The 19,211-nt window shown below is 37.1% G+C and overlaps 1 protein-coding gene across 2 annotated transcripts in view; it reads left to right on the plus strand.

The window, feature by feature from the left end:
* The window catches only part of fut8a (fucosyltransferase 8a (alpha (1,6) fucosyltransferase)), a 96,519-nt gene that overhangs the window by 44,037 nt on the left and 33,271 nt on the right, over nucleotides 1-19,211 (plus strand). Inside the window, exons 1-2 of one of the 2 annotated variants that reach the window (XM_067455325.1) lie at nucleotides 5,646-5,667; nucleotides 17,694-18,198. In XM_067455325.1, the coding sequence (XP_067311426.1) occupies nucleotides 17,996-18,198 (203 nt within the window). In that variant the 5' untranslated portion in view covers nucleotides 5,646-5,667; nucleotides 17,694-17,995. Of the gene's footprint in view, nucleotides 1-5,645; nucleotides 5,668-17,693; nucleotides 18,199-19,211 lie in introns of those variants that run through there. The other variant, XM_067455324.1, reaches the window with a different exon arrangement.

A 19,211-nucleotide genomic window follows, 5' to 3' on the forward strand; every position in this document is an offset into this window, starting at 1 on the left:
AAAAAGACATTCATGGAAGAACGGTTCACAATAAAATCAATAAGATTCATTTAGAAAATAAATACAATTGAGGTCACAATTAACTCTTTATACAATCAAACAAAACCTGAAAAATGACTTGTACCAAAGTGTTTATCGTACAATTCATTCATTCTTTTGATTCATTGTCTTGCTGGAAGACACAATGGCGACCTAAAGCCAGACCCCCGGCAGATTTCTTTACATTTTCCTTCAACTTGTCAAAATAATCTTAATAATAGATTTTATTTATAACACATTCCGAAGAATCTCAAAGTGCAACAATGGAAAAGGGAAAAATAACAAAAAAGGAATAGAAAGTAAAAATATAGAATAATACAAATAATCAACACATAAAAGCTTTTCTAAACAGAAAACAGAGCTGATTGTTGAAGTCTCTGTAAGTTCCACAGTACACTGTCCATGAAGGAGGCAAACAAAGTTTTCCGGGCACTTCTGTGGACACACCGGGGTCGGTTAGAAGTCTAAGCCGTTCCATGGCCGCAATGCAAGACGTAACAGCGACGCAGTCGAGAAGCGGAACATCTCAACATCACGCCGGACGCTGATGACCTAGCACGGTAAAAATGCCGCCAATCAACTGGCAACCTCAGCCACCATGCAACTCTAGCCCGAGGGAGACCACCAGTGAGCAGCCGATACCCCAGAAAAGAAAGCAGCCGCAGTGAGCAACATCAAATGTCCTTCAAGCCAGAAGCAACCGCAATAATTCAAACAAAAACAGCAAAAACAGTGAAAAACGACAAACAACGTCCTCTAAGTGGCTGCCAGCAATCAGCAACAGTCCCAATTGTAGCTCTGACTGTTTGACTAGTCACAGTCATAATAAAAATCTAAATCTTGCAGGACAGTTAACTTGATTTTGGGTGAAGAAGCGGCGAACAGACATCCTCAATCTTCTTTCTTCATGACCCTTGTATACACAACCACTGTTCCCTGTGCCTAAACAGCCCCACATCATTATATTCCTTCCACCATTCTCCCGGTGGCAACTCTTTTAAGGGTTGAAGGACTCTCCTTTGTTTTCGCCAAACAAAAGCTGCAGTTTTGTCTCATTAACAGCACATACTTCCAAAACTCATACCCTTGTTTTAAATGGTCTCAGATGCAGTGTACGGCTGTTCTAGACACTGTGAAATTTGGAAATGCCCTCTTAAGATGGGCATCCAATATCTTTCAGAGGTCCAGACTTACAACTTTGCTCTTTGTCATGGCCAGACTAAAATAATTATTTGAGAGATATACATGCTGTGGTAGTTAAAACTTGACGAAGTCCCAGAAAAAGGCTCAGATGCATTGAAATCCCTTTAACGTCTTTCCTGCGCCACATATTTGCTTTGAAGCTGCTGTCACAGCAAACGTTTTCCACAGAAGCCCGCATGAACTGACTGCTGTCCCGGCGGTGCAGGGGGGAAACAGGATGTGTGTTGACCTGCATCAAATAGAAGAATGCTGTGATGTTGACATTTTTGCACACTGTCTGCCACACAGTCCATATCATAGCAACGTTCAACATGCAATTACTTACAGATAAACTTCTTATGATGTGTGTATTTAGCATTTATGACCTTCGTGTTGGCACTTGAGTGTGTTTGTAGTTGGTTTATCGCCAGGCTGTTAATAGAATAATGGAGGCCGATCAGCTTTGGAGTTGGTCCAGTCTCTTCAGCCCTTCTTCAGGGACATCCCCAGCTTCATTCATCCATAGCTAGCAATGTCAGCTTTCGAGAAACCAAGTGTTGAACAAAACATTGCCTGCTTTCATTGTGGCTCTAAGATTAGATGCTTGGACGGAGGTCACCCATCTCCTTTGTTTCCTTTTAATCAAACGATGGCCCTGTGGGACACTGTCAGAGATCACTGCCCTCCATTGTTTAGGGATGTCAGAGAAGGCCGATCTGCTTAGAAAAGAGCCTTTGGGTGCAGTGAGAGCCTCCATTGTGGTTGTAAAGAAGGAGGATGAGGTGCCAGGATCAGCCAGAGCTCCATGGCTCTGTCTCTATTGTGACTTTAAGATGTTTGGCTCAGAAAGTCTGAAAATGGCAGCCATGAGTTACAGAAGGATGGAACCAGCTGCAACAAACCCACAACATTTTCTTAGTTAAAATGGTAAGAATATTAAGAAATACAATTTCTTTATATATTACTGACCTGAAACTTTTGACTTGTAATTTTGAGAAAACTTTTATTTATTTTTTAATTAATAGTTTTATTCAGCAAGGATGCATTAAAAAAAAAAAAAAAAAAAAAACTCTCTCTCTCTCTCTCTCTCTCTCTCTCTCTCTCTCTCTCTCTCTCTCTCTCTCTCTCTCTCTCTCTCTCTCTCTCTATATATATATATATATATATATATATATATATATATATATATATATATATATAAAAAGATTAACACAACTCAGGGCTCCAGACCAAAAATAGTAATTTGCGAGTTATATTTTAGCTGAGCTCGCCACTGGTGACCATATATATTTACGTTATAATAAATAAAAAAAATCTGTGCCTTACTGTTAAGCAGTACATCACATCTTTTGTTATGTGGACGTAATAAAATGAGATGATGAGTTGCAGTGGAAAAAAACTTGAGCACCAAAATACAAACAGAGAAAACTTTCCGTGTCAGCAAAACATGTCAAAAAAAAAGTAAGCTTTCATCTCTGTCGCGCAACAACACTGACGATTGTGCCAGCATGAGAGAGATAGCAAGCGGCAGAGACATGTCAACGGATGAACATCCAATAAGTGCAGAAAGGCAGTGTCTATTTTGTGCACACAACGTGGATAAACTACAACAGATAAACATGTCAGCTGGGATGCAAATTAATCATTAACAGTTCTCATTCTTAACTGATACTAATATGGATTCTTATCCTCAATATCTTTAAATCTTTGTTGTCTTCTGTTACTGCCTGAACTTCACATTATTTATAGCGCAGTCATAATCAAAGTAAGATTAATTGTCACCTTTAAAAGACAACTTCGGGGAATTTTTACGTTTATCTTGATCGTTATAGCTTTGTGAGAACAGTCTAAAGAAAAAGAAACATCCGGATTGGTACTTGCAGCACGGAGCTGTTACATTTAAAGGGATACTTCACCGCTTTTTCATATTACTATGTTATTCCCTTAACTAAAACGAGTTGATACATACCTCTCTCGTCTCAGTGCGTGCACTTTATCTCTCTGACGCTCTGTGACATTCTGATAGCATTTAGCTTAGCCCACTAAGCCAAGTTCATTCACTATGGTACCAAACAGAGATCAAGTTAGAAGTGACACCTCCACGTTTCCCCTATTTAAATACAGTTACACGAATAGTTGAACGATCAAGTATGGTGACACAAAATAAAACATGTCGCTTTTCTAAGCGGATTAAAAAGGAGAACTATAATGTATGGCGTAATAGCACTTCTGAGAGTACTTAGACTCGGCGCAGTAAAAAGTCCCGTCTGAAAAATACTCCCTCACATCTCCTCATTGACAGAAATGAGAGAGGCATTTTTTTATTTACTCATTTAATTAAACGACTTTGAAAAACCTTACTTAAACTTAAAACTTTACTTTAAAAAACCTTGTACACTTGCCTAGTATATTGTATAATATAAATAAATATATATAAAGATTAACACTGGCAACTCAGAGCTGTACCGCTGCATCTAAGTATGAAATTGAATGAATAAATGTAAAAATAAAACACTACATAGACATCACTATAATATACACTGATTCTTATTAAAGCGACTGTATTAAAGTGTTTCAGTCAATAGCAGTGAGTGATTTTCTCTTTGTCATTTGTTGTTTTATTAACATTATAAGGAATGGTTCACTCAATATTTTAAATTCTGTCATCGATTACTCACGCTCGCTCACAAAGTTGTTTCTTCTGTCGGACATAAAATATATTTTGAAGAATGTTGAAAACCAGACAATTGCTGGTCCCCATTGTAGGAAAATATACTATGGAAGTCAATAACTACCATCATCTGTCTCTGTTCAACAGAAGAAATTACTACAGGTTTGGAACAATATTAGAGTGAGTAAATAATGACATCATTTTAAAGGGGAACTGTCCCTTTAATGACAAGCTGCAGCATGTTCACTAGGCTGTCCTGTTATCACTATAAGACCTACAGGCATCTAATATACAGACACACACCAATTTTACTTTCACTTTAGCCATAACCGACTGTGTTTATGTTAACCTTGTGTGTATTTGACAGTATTAGCACAGTAAGATTACTTAGTTCATCACGTGTTTGACAGGCTTTTGGTGTGCGCACTCAGAAAAGCACATGTTAAAACAATTAAACACTTTAAAACACATGAACGTTCGTGATTGTAAATAACTATAGTGTTCCGTGAGTATAACTCTATCACTAACATGTGATGTGAATGCATGTCGTGTTGTTCAGTAGGCTATATTGGAATGGAGGTATATAATCAGCTTTATGTTAGCCCTCAACCGCCCTGCTCTCTAAGATAATCGGTAGAGTCTGCACAATAATCGTCTATACCAATATTACAATATTTTTTTCTGATATTTAAACATTTTCCCATAATTGGGTATCGCTTTATCAGGTAAGATCGGATTCACATAGGCTATAAATTGTGTCCATCTTAGACGTTTTGAGAATTGAGGGGAGATTAGTCAAAAACAGTTTTCAAAGGTAACATAACTGACCTCCCTTAAGCATTTATCTAACACATCCCATTTGTGCATTAAATTATGTTATGTTGTTTAAACATTGCGCTGAAAAATCATGCAATCCATCAAGTCCTGTCCCAATAAAGATGTAACTTTACATGAATGAAATAAAACAGCCATGAACGAGTGCGTGTTGAAAGTAAAAGCGCTGAATATATTTATCTCTCTGTTGTCTATGCTCATCATTATTCTCGTGAAGTCGCCAGTTTGATGCTCGTTAAAATATTAAAAATAATATAAAAATAAAATACCATAATATAAATGCTGTTATTGTAAGCTAAAACATAGAACTGGGCTTATTAAGTGTGGAATGTGAAGTTAAGCTATTAGAAGTGTGTTCCGTTTTGTTTGCAAGGAGGAAGTGAAATTTCAGAAATTACAGAATTCAAAAGATGTTAAATAAAACCCTTTGTATAGTTCAGTTCCGTTGTTTCAAAAGTGTCAAAAACCGAAATAAAACAATAAATAAATATTGGTTCTGTAACTCTATATCGAGCACATAAACATGCAAATAATTGGTATTGGTTTTAAAAAAAATTCATTTTGGTCGATCTCTAATAATTGGCATCAGCCATTGAAAAACCCATATGAGTTGACCACTAGTCCTTAACAAAAATTCACACATTCTCTAATCATTTACCCTGTAATTCCGGTGGATTGTATAATGATGACATCATTTTTATTTTTAGTTCCTTTCATTCATTCTTGTCCTACAGCTATTACAGGTTCAGCCCACTGTCAGATAATGCCAAAGGCAAAAACAACAGGATAGATGAGCTATTACAAACTGTTGAAGTTTGCTAGATCATTCTAGATAGACATGACGGCTGTGCCTCTTTCCATTTAAAGCAAAGAATCGGCACCGACAAGCCAGAGAGAGAAATGCCAGGAGACAGAACAATTGCAGGAAAGAGAGAACTCAGGTGAGACATATGTTCCGTTGATGAAATGATTTATCCTCCACCAATGAAACTACAGGGTGAGACGTTAGCATGATTGCTTTCACGTCAGTGCACTCAATACAGCCAGAGGTGGTGAGTTCGAGGAAGGGCAGAGTTCTGACATGTCCGCTCACACACTCATGGGCTTTCCTCATGTTCGTTTGCCCCTTGGAGGCAGATGTAAACAGATTAGCCTTTTCTAGCATGTAACAACTACTTTGGCTAATTGCTTATAGCTACAGTTTAAAAGGAACATACTTCAAGTGGAAGCAAATGATTCATGTTCAGGTCTTCTATAAAATATTTAGTATAGTTTGATTTCTTGAGGTTAACAATCAGCTTTCTCTGTTAAGAACACATTCAGTTTTAAGAGTTTTATTTTGTACCCGGGTTATCTTTTTTCCAGGGTTTGGATTTTTTATTTCCTTTCCTCTAAATACTATCCTTTTGATAGTTTTATGCTTTATTTTTTTCCTTTTGAGAGTCCTGTGTGTGATCGCTTCACAGTAAATGAATATAATCACCATGTCAAAAGCACATACTGTTCTCTCACTCGAGACGTAAAGGGATAGTTCACCCAAAAATGAAAATTCTGTCATCATTAACTCACCCTCAAGTTGTTCCAAACCTAAACAAGTTTCTTTGTTCTGCTGAATACAAAAGAAGATATTTGGAAGAATGTTTGTAACAAGCACTGCCTACCGTACATAGACTACCATATTGATTTCACAGCTCGCACAGTATTTATGCAATGCTTCATTGCAAGAGTGCAACAGATCTTCATTGAAAAGCTGAAATTAACTCCTTTTAAAGAAACTGTATGTAAGAAAATGTATTTTAATTAATTATAAAATGGTCCTGATATGTCACTAGACTTTAAATTATGTTAATTTCAAATACTTATATCACTGACAACAGTGGTCCAGCCATGATTTTGTCATTTAAAAGTTGTTGTTGCAGCCTTCATCTGATGTTGATGTTGACATGTTGTGTTTTGGCCTGAAGCTCCGCCCTCCACCGATCTACGAATCACGAAGTCAGTAGTGTTTCGGCATCCGGGTTGTCAGCTCTGCTCTAGTTACCACAGCTGCAGCTACAAACGTTCCTGCTGGATCCTACAGCCAATCTGGCAACCTCGAGGGAGGGGGAGAGGGGATACACCGCTCTACAGTCATTTGAAAGCGATTGTAGTCTTAGTTTTGGCTACAATCTTACATACACTTACAAACATTTCCTTGAAATTCTTTCATTTTGAGCATACCTTAAGATATAGAGACTAGCACATATTGCCATTTCCCCCCACTAATATCTCAAGGACAGAATGACAAGCTCTTTTTTCCTTTGGCCTCTAAAGGCGGGCGTACACGGTGCAATTTTTGCTGTCGTACGAACTCTTTTTTCTCTCAGGAGAAATCGTGTGGACTTTGTGGATGCTCGTATGGTCATGGCTCTCACCGTGTGAGAGGAAATGCGAAACGAGCCGAGCACGTTAAGAGCACCTCCCGACCTTACGATCCTTTTTAAGCATGTTTAAAAAATTTGGGGAATTGGCCCGATTTTCACCAGCGTATGGCTGTCCCCTATAGCCAAATCATGCACAACCACGTCACATAGGCTTGATCTATGAGTATTAGGCTATATATCTCAGTGGCTGCAACCATACAGCGTACACACACACACTCTCTCTCTGTCTCTCTTACGCGCGCGGCACGTCGTCTCTCTCCCTCTGATTGTTTTAGTTGAAAGGAATGGCTACTATTTTGAGCTTTTCAACCAATCATTTGCACACATATTTTGTCTTTATTTTTTGTATCTGAAGCTCTCAGCAACATTGAAGGCTCCGGTCTCTGTGTTTAACAGAGTGTGATCGCGGCCGGCTCGCGGTGCAAACAGTCGTGTCGTGTACCAGCTGATTTGATGCGATGATCAAATTAAATGACTAGCATCTGCAATATCTCACGACCTCCCGAGTGTCCGAATTCGCACAGTGCACGGCTGCCTTAACTCTCTTTCAGCCATATTCTCGCATGTATTTCTAGCACACCTGCTGGAGCAAAAGTCCTCTATTGTATGGGCTCATAAAAAAAGCAGACCAAGGCTGAATCAAGGCCTACTTTATCTTACACCCTCAATCAGCTAACCTGACACTAAATACATCTGACAACCTTCCCGACACCACCGCACTGCTGCTCGACATCTAGTGCCTTTCCATTAAGACAAAATATAGCTCTGTACTTACCTCATGGCCTGAGCTATAATATGTTCTCACTAAACATCCATCCAATGTTCATCTACAGCTCTCATGATGCATACAGATTTATCTTAGCTCGCTCTTGATAGCCACTACACCTATACCATAAAATACACACCCACATGCACAGTCAACCTCTTCATTCTCATAAGAAGCTAAATCAAATTTATACCCAACCTCAGGCACACATCCCCAATGGCACTTGCAGCTCACCAAGAGTCTATTATAGCCCTCGACTCAGCACTCTAAAGTGCTGAGATGATTCAGCATCGCTCTTTTTGGCTGCTCTCTTGCTAGAGATCTGTTGACTCCTACAGATGCAGATTTTACAATTAAATGGTAAGGACGGGGTAGTCATACAGGACAAGGTCAGAAGGGCTTATGGTCTATTACTGAGGCAAGTATTATTATTATTGTTCATATATTAGATGTTACCATTTGTTCTAAAAGCCCTAAGCCTGAAGTATGGGATCATGGTCAATAGAAAGTCTAGAATGTTTAGCTGTACACAGAGCATAAAAACAGAAGCATATCCCAGGCTTGAGTTTTTAAACTTTGCCGTGTACCTCGTCGCGCACTGTTTGTTCTACAGATATGAATGATAGACTACCCCACTTTGGACCAGTAAGCAACCACCTAGAAAATAAGAACTCCCTAGCAATCATCCCTATCCATATGTAATGGCTTAGCAACCATCCATCATGATGTTTTGCAGAGGCAAGTGACACTTGCATTTTTTTTAACAAATGTAAACATTTAGTTTTATTTATTATTATGATTATGATTATTATTATTATTATTATTATTATTATTATTATTATTATTATTATTATTATATCTTAGTCTGCCTTAAAGTTGAGTGAGATGTAATGAAAAATGAAACTTGAGTGAGTTGTTATAACTTGATTTCAGTTTCCATTAGGGGGTTTCATATGGTCGAAGACCTCATGCTGTGTGTGTGCGTGAGTGCGTGCGTGTGTGTGTGTGTGTGTGTGTGTGTGTGTGTGTGTGTGTGTGTGTGTGTATATACAAGGATAGGGATGCTAGTAATCTTTGACCTTTGAATTTTTTGGTCCCCATGAGGACCAAATTATAAATGAATTAATGTGACAATTAAAAAAATCTGAAGTTTTTCAGTGAGGTTTGTGTTTAGGGGTAGGGTTAGGATTTAAGGGATATTATATACAGTTTGTACAATATAAAAATCATTAAATCTATGGAATGTCTAGATAAATTTAGGGCATTTGTTCACACACACACACACACACACACACACACACACACACACACACACACACACACACACACACACACACACACACACACACACACACACACACACACAGCTTTAATAAGAAATACTATATTTGATTTATACAGTGAAGACACTGTGCAGTGTTATTTTACATTTGATTACTTTATTCAATATTGCATTTAGACCTAGCTAAAAATATTAAAGCCCTGTGTATAAGGCTACATAAGTTCATTGAGTACATTAAGTTCACTTTAATTAAAAGGTGCATTTTTAAAAGCCTAATAAATGTTTAAACATTATGCTTTTAATAACACTGTGATGCTGAATGGCTATAATTACTCATTTCATCCCTAGAAAATTAGAAAAATCTATTTATTAGAGACATTAGAGACAGTATTGGCATCTGATACTGGCTTTCATTTTTAGTACTTAGAAAAAAAATGTCATTAAACAAATATTTAAAATATACAGTCTTGTTTGTTTTACTATAAAAATATAATGAAAATGTTCATGATAGGTGCGATTAATTACATAAACGTGTGATTGAAACCGTATAGATAAAACGTTTTAGACCGGTAATGTCTCTTCTGAAACATCTTCCCTCAAGTTAACGGGCCAAAGTACTCTCAGAAGTGCTATTCCACCATACATTATAGTTCTCCTTTTTAATCCGATTAGAAACGCGCCACGTTTTATTTTGTCACCATACTTGATCGCTCAACTACTCGTGTAACTGTATTTAAATAGGGGAAACGTGGAGGTGTTTGGTACTTCTAACTTGCTCTCTGTTTGGTTCCATAGTGAATGAACTGGGCTTAGTGGGCTAAGCTAAATGCTATCAGATCGTCACCGCGCGTCAGAGAGATTAAGTGCACGCACTGAGACGAGAGAGGTATGTATCAACTCGTTTAAATTAAGGGAATAACATAGTAATATGAAAAGGCAGTGAAGTATCCCTTTAAGTTTCACATGATACTTCAGAAAAGATATATGCTGATACGCTGCTCAAGAAACATTTATTGTTATTATCAATGTTGAAAACAGAAGTCTTTATATTATACAGTAGCTCAACTATTCAGTGTGGTTTAAACCGCTACAAGCTAATACACCTAGGGAACACCAGATTGCCTTAACAGGTGTTGCTTGCCTAATGTGACACTTATTGAATATAAAACTGATGAAAGAGACAAAGCTAAGCTTTTCCCTCCTAATTGCCCTCCCACCCCCTGTTCGAACAGACCTAGTCTTTTGCATAATTATTTTTCATATTCACACATTCACATGTCTGAGAGTGTGTCTGTTCTTTCCAAGCAGGTGTGACCTTTTCTCTGATCCGAGATAGCCGCAAACCAAATCTTTTACATAGTGTCTCAGCATGCTAACACGCTCACAAACAATGAGTGTGTTTACTCTCTCACATAATATCTCACCTTAGTGCAACTTTGTTGCAAAAATGCAATGTTCAAGGTTGCAACTTTCACGCTTCAGCCACACTATGGCATTTCTAAACCTCAATTGTTCATAACCTAGTTTTTAAGATGTAGGATGGCTTAATGTTCTATCTAAAGCCATTTGATGACATTATAACATGCCTCAGAGACATTTTTATTAAAAGACAAAAGTGGATATTTTGTGTACTGTATATAATGTGTTCAAGTGCATTTATATAAATGGTAACAATTGATTTGTTAACATTAGTTAACACGAACTAAGAATGAACCTGATGAAAAATGTCAAATCAGAAGTTGTATTTTTAACATTAGTTGCACTGTGAATTAACTTTATTATACATATATACTTATTACATTACATTACTTAGTATATTACATTACAAATAACATAAATATAGCAATTTACTATGAAAATAAGATATACAGTATGTGACACTGGACTACAAAACCAGTCATTAGAGTGACAATATTTGGCAAAGATTTGTAACTATTTGAATGTGTATTTTATGCTCCATGTCTTAAATTGGAAACCATTTATGTAATTTTAATTGTAACTTGTATAAATGTAAAAAAAATGAATCTATAAGTAGTTAATGGTAGAACACTTAATTTTATGAATCAGGTTTTTTTGTAGGTCTGCTTTCTTGTATGTTCTTAGCAAAAGCACAGCTGTCCTTTGAGTAAGGAAAAATGTTCCATCTTGCGTCATCCTTCTTGGAGTGGCCCTGAAATGCATTGTGTCAAATTTCTAGAGTCTAAAATGAAAGATAAAGGCCACTTACACTTCACTTGTAACCCTAGTCTAATGTTAACACAAAAAGAACCAGAGCAGTTTGTCACCTTTTGTTTTTGTGTTTGTATATGATAGCCTAGTGAACCTGCTCACATTTAAGCCCTGTGGGTTGTACTGCTCTAGATACTGTACTGTACAAAATATGAGGCATGTGCATCAGACCACACCTGAACATTGACATGTTTTCTTGTCATCTTCCTGAATGATTAAAACATTCATCTTCTACCTGAATGGAGAGCTTACAGGTTATCAGTGATTCCCACAGGACACTGAATCCACACAGGAGTCAGGCTGCATAAAGCAATGTGAGGTCAGTGGGAGTGGTCCTTAGACATATAGAGCTCCCACAATGTACCTCCGCAGGAATTAAAAGAGCTGACAGTTCGCACATCAGTATGGGAGAGGAAATTGGGGAGTCTGTTATCCTTGCTGTGTGGTGTGTGTGAGTGAGAGAGAGAGAGAAACAGAAGATAAATCTATAACAGCAGGAAAGGACCATCAGCATTTACAGCTGCATTAACAGAAAAATGTCAATAAAAGACCATTTAAAAAAATCTACTGAAGATTTGGGAAGTAACCAACAGAAAAAGAGGAAATACCAATACACTACTAGTCTATCATCACAACACTGAATCAATGAGCATTTATTCTTGTTGTTAGTTTGCATCTTAAAGGAATGGTTCACCCATATATAAACACTGTCTTTCATGCTGTCGAACTTGAGTATGACTTTCTTTGTTTTTCTGATGAATAGCAGCCAGCAGTCACATCACCCTGTAGCCCAAGACTGGTTTCCCACTGAAGCTAAGCAGGGCTGAGCCTGTTCATTACCTGGATGGGAGACCAACTGGGAAAACCAGGTTGCTGCTTTTAGAGGGGTTAGTGAGGCTGGCAGGGGGCGCTCACCCTGTGGTCTGTGTGGGTCCTAACACCCCAGTATAGTGATGGGGACACTATATTGTCAAAGAGCACCGTCTTTCGGATGAGACGTTAAACCGAGGCCCCGACTCTCTGTGGTCGTTAAAAATCCCATCCTGGCCAAATTTGCCCATTGGCCCCTGTCCATCATGGCCTCCTAATAATCCCTATGTAATGATTGGCCTAATCACTCGGTCTCCTCTCCACCAATCAGCTGGTGTGTGGTGAGCGTTCTGGAGCAATATGGCTACCGTCACTTCATCCAGGTGGATGCTGTACATTGGTGGTGGTTGAGGAGATTCCCCCCTCTATGTAAAGTGCTTTGAGTGTCTAGAAAAGCGCTATTTAAATGTAATGAATTATTATTATTATTAATACATTAACATAAACATTTGATGTCATCACGGAAGAGAACAAACTCATAAATGGGATGGCATAAATGCTAGTAAATGATCTTGTTCATTTTTTTTTTTTTTTTTTTTGGTGAGTCCGTCATGTAGACAGTGCAATGAACTTTTTTGTGTCGCACTGAATCATTTTTGAGCTATGAAAATTATAATGGTGAACTCATTGTAGCATGACTGCATACATGGCTGCTCAACTATATCAAGTGCATAGGCTGACTTTGTTTTTTGCAGCATCAACAAGAACAAGCTAATTTTAGGGCTGGGTTTCGGCAGCAACATGGTACATATTGATACATGCTATTGTAATGAATTCCTAATTGCCAAATTCACGAGTGACCCAAGTGGGTAATGAGAGAAATATTAAAGCAGTAATGCCAGATTGGAAATCAAACATTTATGGCATGATCTGTTTTTGATTTATTCAATTTCATAATTTCAACTTTAACAAAAACTAGCCCTATAATATACAAACAAATGAGTAAACGATATATATGAGCAATATCACACAAGCAGCAGTGCAATATGACTGTATATCAGCACAGCTGTGATTTGGCATAGGCCGCAGGAGGCCATACGATTTATACAATAGCTCTTTCTGGTTCTCAAATCTGATTGGCTGAACACTGTGCGATATTCTCCCAGTGTCAGCATTCTAACCATTTCACAAATTCAAAGTCGAACATTCTTCAACTCTCGGCGACCAGTAAAAAACGGCAAACGCAACATACTTGCTCAGCACCACGTTGCACTCATGCCGTTCTAAAAACGTGATGCTCCCATTGAAAACAATTGAATACGCCAGCCAGCTCGTGAAACAATGCTTTGGTGGACACGCACCCTGATACTGTACTCTACAGTCTACACAATACAATAAAGTGACTCAATGTTGCTTCAACTAGTTCGAGAGAGAGAGAGAGAGAGAGAGAGAGAGAGAGAGAGAGAGAGAGAGAGAGAGAGAGAGAGATTCTACAACATTCTATTTTCTGAAGGAATGTTAATAACCTATACATGATTCATCCGTGCATTTTTTGTTTCAACCTTCTATTGTTTAATCCAAATGTCTTCAGGTTAAACGACATACTTCTCTCTGGTGACAAATGCAGGACTTCTCCAATCATTTAGTCCACTTAAACCCCTACCTTTCTTACAAACAAATGCAAACACACATCCAGTCTTGCCCTACTGTTTTTATTTTTTATTTTTTTTCTCTACGTTGATCTGTTTCACTCAAAAGTACGTCACTATATGAAAGAAAAGATCTGTCATTGACTAACATTGTGACTTTAATGAACATGTTATTTTCGAAATCGTTTTTGTTAACAGTATCCTTGACACTAAACATGTCAGTCTTTGTAAGTTTGTCTCTCACCCTCGGTTTGGAACAAGAAGAGGAAGTACTTGAAACCCTGCAGAAACCCACCCTAACCTGAACAGGCTGTTGTTCATCCCTGCACGCTTTCATAAATGCAGGCATTAATTATGGATTTATTGCTGTCCTTGTCTGTGGGCTGCTGTGTCACTATGCAGATCTCAATTATTCATGAGCCTTAGGAGCAGGGTAAAGGGTGGTGCACTCATGCGGGACGGTGCCGTTTACAGATTATTTCGTTTTCAGCACCAAATTGTCCGGTTCACTTTATTGCTGTATTTTAATCGTTTTCTCCCCAATTCTCATTTAAAAGTAAGACTCTCATGCTCTGTGATATAGGTTTGTATATGAAACTGGGAATCTCAGCTTCAGCCCTGAGTATATAGAGTTAATTACAAGTTTAAGTAAGTAGAATGTCATGCATATATAGTGTGGTAAAGAGATATGTCATGCTGCATTGCACACTTCTGCCCTTCACAACACAATCACAACCAGTTAGAAAATGTTGGATGTTTAAAATACAGTTTTGAGTAAAAGGATTTTAAGCCAATTACATTGTACTGTGTAATTACTAGCACAGTATATATATATATATATATATATATATATATATATATATATATATATATATATATATATATATATATATATATATATATATATATATATATATATATATATATATATTAGTGTTGTCACAATACCAAAATTATGACTTCGATATGATACCAGACTAAAATACCTTGATACGATACTAAATCGATGCCATGGTAAAAAATAAATAAATAAAAAACAACAAAAAACAGATAATATGACAACAGAACATATTATTTATTGTGTTTTATTTTTTTTTTATTCACTTGGCCAGCATGTTCCTGCCCTGATTTTTGACCATTCCCTCCTCTTATTGCTATAATAACGACATGCCAGTGTGAACATCCTTACAGAGATCACATTATCAATTATCTTATCATTCACTAACCTTTCACTTCTCAACAGGTTGGGATGACCAAAATCTTGTTTTATGATACGAGTAATTTAATATTTTTTAAATGTAATTTTGTAATTTCATATAGATTTTTAATTGTATCTTTGTTTTTAAAAATAAGCAAATTACAAACAATATGACAAAAACAGTGCTTTATTTTTCAGCTATTAGGTCTATTTAACAGTAGTAAGTCAAGAATTTTTTTAAATAATTAAATATAAAACTGCTTACTTAGTCTTCACTCTATAATTTAACTATACCCTGATTCTTAATAAATATATTTTAGTTATTTATACTACATATATATAGTATCTTAAAAAATTTAAACTAACAAAAATGGTTTATGACTTTAATATACTTGTAAAAAAGGAAATTTAGAAAGTCTTGAATTGTATAAAATATTAAGACCATTCTATCATACAGAATCTCTGTTGATGCTTCTACTCTTCAGTTCACCCCACTCATTTTCTATAGGGTTCCAGTCAGGGGACTGGGATGGCCATTGCAGTATCTTCATTTTGTGCTCAGTGACGCATTTTTGTGTTGATTTTGTGTTTGTTTTGGATCGATGTCCTGATGGAAGATCCAACCACGGCCCATGATACGATTTCTAACAGAGGCCGTCAGGTTTATTCTATTTTTGTATTTGCTATAATCCATGATACTATGTATCTGAACAAGATGTCCAGGACCTCCATCAAAAAAAAAAAAAAAAGTCCCACAACATTAAAGATCCAGCGATATATTTAACCACGGGCATGGGGTACTTTTTTATCCCCCTTTGCATCAAACCCATCTGTTTTTTGTTTTGTTTTTTTTAATTAGGTTCTTGTGATTTTTTTTTTTTTTTTTTGATTATTTTTTTTTTTTTATGTTTGTTTATAGGTGTAATATGTTAATGAATTGGGGAGATTGGGGAAGCAGCTTTTCGATGTAAATATTAGAGTATGTCTACACAGTGTACTGGTAATTTAAAAGAGCAAGGGAACGTTTTAATGACTAGGATAACAGTTCACGCATTAGATTTCAAGCTGATATCGGTGTATGCCAGCAGGGGTGTGGGTAAGTCCCAATGTTTAGTTTGCAGTGGTGTAGTAGCGCCCAGTGTGCGCACCCCGTTGACTGCAGTAGTGATGTGCATAAATAGCTGCCGGTCTGCTGTACTGAGACACTAGCAGAAGGTCACTCTATTGATTCAGTCCCGCACTGCAGCCTTTGATTACTGGGTCTGACACACCACCGCAATCTATAATGCATTGTATATGCTCTGTGCAGAAATCCATAATGACTCTCTATATTCCACCCTCATTCATAATGAAGGCTAAGCAGTGCCTACGTTCCCCAATCTGTCAGATAGTCCCCATCCGCCAGCCACTTTTACATGCACAGTGAGTGGCACATTATTTCAGCTCTGTAAATGGTTCACTTTTAAGATATGACCGTGGCTGCTCGTGGGTGTGCTGCATGTATTAACTTGAGATTGTAATTCAAGTGCAATTTGACTGCGATTGCTCATTTAAGTCAATATATGAATGTACAAGCATTCACTAGTTGAGCTAACGTCACAGAGTGGGTATGTGTATGAGTGGAAAAAGAAATTATATTTGTCCAGAGTTCGCAGTCCGAATTTAATGCAATGATATAAAAAAGGCCTTCACTGGATTCACAAAGACGAATATAAAGCGTGGTCAGTGTGTATGGAATACAAGACTACTCCTTACAGTGTACCGTGCTATTAACATTTCCTGCTATTTTTTAAATTATGTAAAACAGAATGCATTATGCAAACATTTCATGCAACAGTGACATGCAACATTGTTGTCACATGACTTAATTTACATTTTTAATCTTACGTGTAAAAATAAAAAGCCTTCTATATTAGCAGTCAAGAAAAATTGTGGTAGATTTTTAGGTCTTCTATAGTTAAATCTTATTTCATTTCAGATTTGGAATGTTTATATACAATTATATAAATATTACTTTTAGAAATAGTTTTAATATAAGGTTTCATACCCCAAACTCCTATATTTAGTATTAACTAAAAATAAATAAAAAAACAAGCTTTTTCAATCCATCCATCCAATATATATTCAGGTGTTGTGCAATGACTTAAACATATACACAGCATAAATAAAATAGAAACATTAAATTGTGTTTTATATATATATATATATATATATATATATATATATATATATATATATATATATATATATATATATATATATATATATATATATATATATATATATATCCATTATCATTCTTATTTCCTTTTTCGTTTCATTCCAGCACTTTCCATAACTGATTAATTTTGAGGAATTCATTACACATGCTTTCATTTTGTGTGCTGACTTGACATCTAACTTTCACCGCTCACTCCTTGAGCTCACTCTAATCCTCAGTAACAGCTCTATGACTGTTGCGCTGTCAGCTCTCTCCAGTCTCATATCCTTGAGGAGTAAAGGGTGGAGCTGATAGATAATCTCAGAGCTCACTTTTTCCTTTATCTCTAACAGTTAGCGCAAGCATGTCCTATCATCTCACCGATCACATATGCTGCTGTGTTTTTACAGGACCAGAAACCATTGCAGAGGCCCTAGAGAAAAGAACTAATCAGAGCTCTCGGGTCTGTGAAGTGAAGTCTCATCCGCTAAGTCTCAAGGGATCCCAAACCTCTCCTCCCCTTCTCTGCGAGGGGCCGTTGCCATGATATAACCACCAAGCATCTAAGCGCACAGGCAAGCGAGACCCAGCGACCCCTACATCCCCCTTCTGCTCTGGAGGAGCCCCGAGGTGGTGCGCTACCGCTGAGCTGAGCATGCCTCAAACACCTGTGTTGTGAAAGGGGAGTGCGCGCTGGGCAGCACTAGGCGCCATGCGTCCGTGGACGGGCTCTTGGCGCTGGATTATGCTGGTGCTGCTGGCCTGGGGCACGCTGCTTTTCTACATTGGGGGTCACCTCGTGAAGGACAGCGAGCATCCGGAACGGTCCAGCAGAGAGCTCTCCAAGATTCTGGCCAAATTGGAAAGACTGAAACAGCAGAATGAAGATCTGAGACGCATGGCTGAGACGCTCAGGTTGGTTCTATTTCTTTCAAATGATTCCATTTTCTTTCCAAGAGTTTATCTTCAAACATGAGTTACTTGGTTAGTCAGGTACTATGAATTATAGGATAATTTGGGATATCTTCCGGAATAGTTGGCCAGCAAGTCAACAGGTTTGAGAAGTCTATTATGTGATATGTGAGCTGGATTATAATCTTCCAAGAAGATGTATCTAGTTAAGCACAAGTTATAGTATATTTAATAATTGTAGTAGTTTTCTTTTAGTTTCCAATGTAACCATAAGTTTGTTATAATATTTTTATAATGTATTATTAAATATATAATAATCAAATAATATTAACATTACATTTTTAATATCTAATATTTATTTTTTATTTCAGCTTTATTTCAATCAATGACAAAATTAGGAATTGGCAAGATTGTTGACTACACCTTCAACAACCAAATAGTTGATTGGTGAGGTCAACAAGTTGTCAATTGTATTTTAATAGCATTTGTGCACATTGTTTCAAAGCAACTTTACAGAACTTTACAGAATCCTGACGTTCATTTTTTATAATATCCTAATATGTCAATGGTTTATAGAATGATAATACAGTTCACATTTTGCAATGATGTAAACAGCAAGCGTTGAGATTTGCAATGCTTTAAATAGGATGAATTATGAGAATTTTGCATACTCCTTTTTAGGTTGCTAATAGCTCACCGGTTCTTTCAGCATGGAAAATCCCTCTCAGAGTAGTCTTTTAACTGCTACTGACATTAAATCACCACCTTGTGGAAAATGAATCATGTACAACAATACATTTTGAGACAATTTACTTTCAAACAAATGCAAGCAATGTTTCTGTTACGCATTATGACAGTGTAGCTTTATTGGTTGGTTTTCACATGATGGGTTACGACTGGTCCTCATCAGCCAGTAGCTGGTTTTGTAAAGTCAGGCTTACACTAGTCCCTTCCTATCATGTACAGTGGCATTTGACAGATAGGTATTGGACTAAATTTGAACTGCTTTGCTAGTT

Source organism: Pseudorasbora parva, chromosome 10 (genome assembly GCF_024679245.1).
Source record: "Pseudorasbora parva isolate DD20220531a chromosome 10, ASM2467924v1, whole genome shotgun sequence".
Lineage (NCBI taxonomy): Eukaryota > Metazoa > Chordata > Actinopteri > Cypriniformes > Gobionidae > Pseudorasbora > Pseudorasbora parva.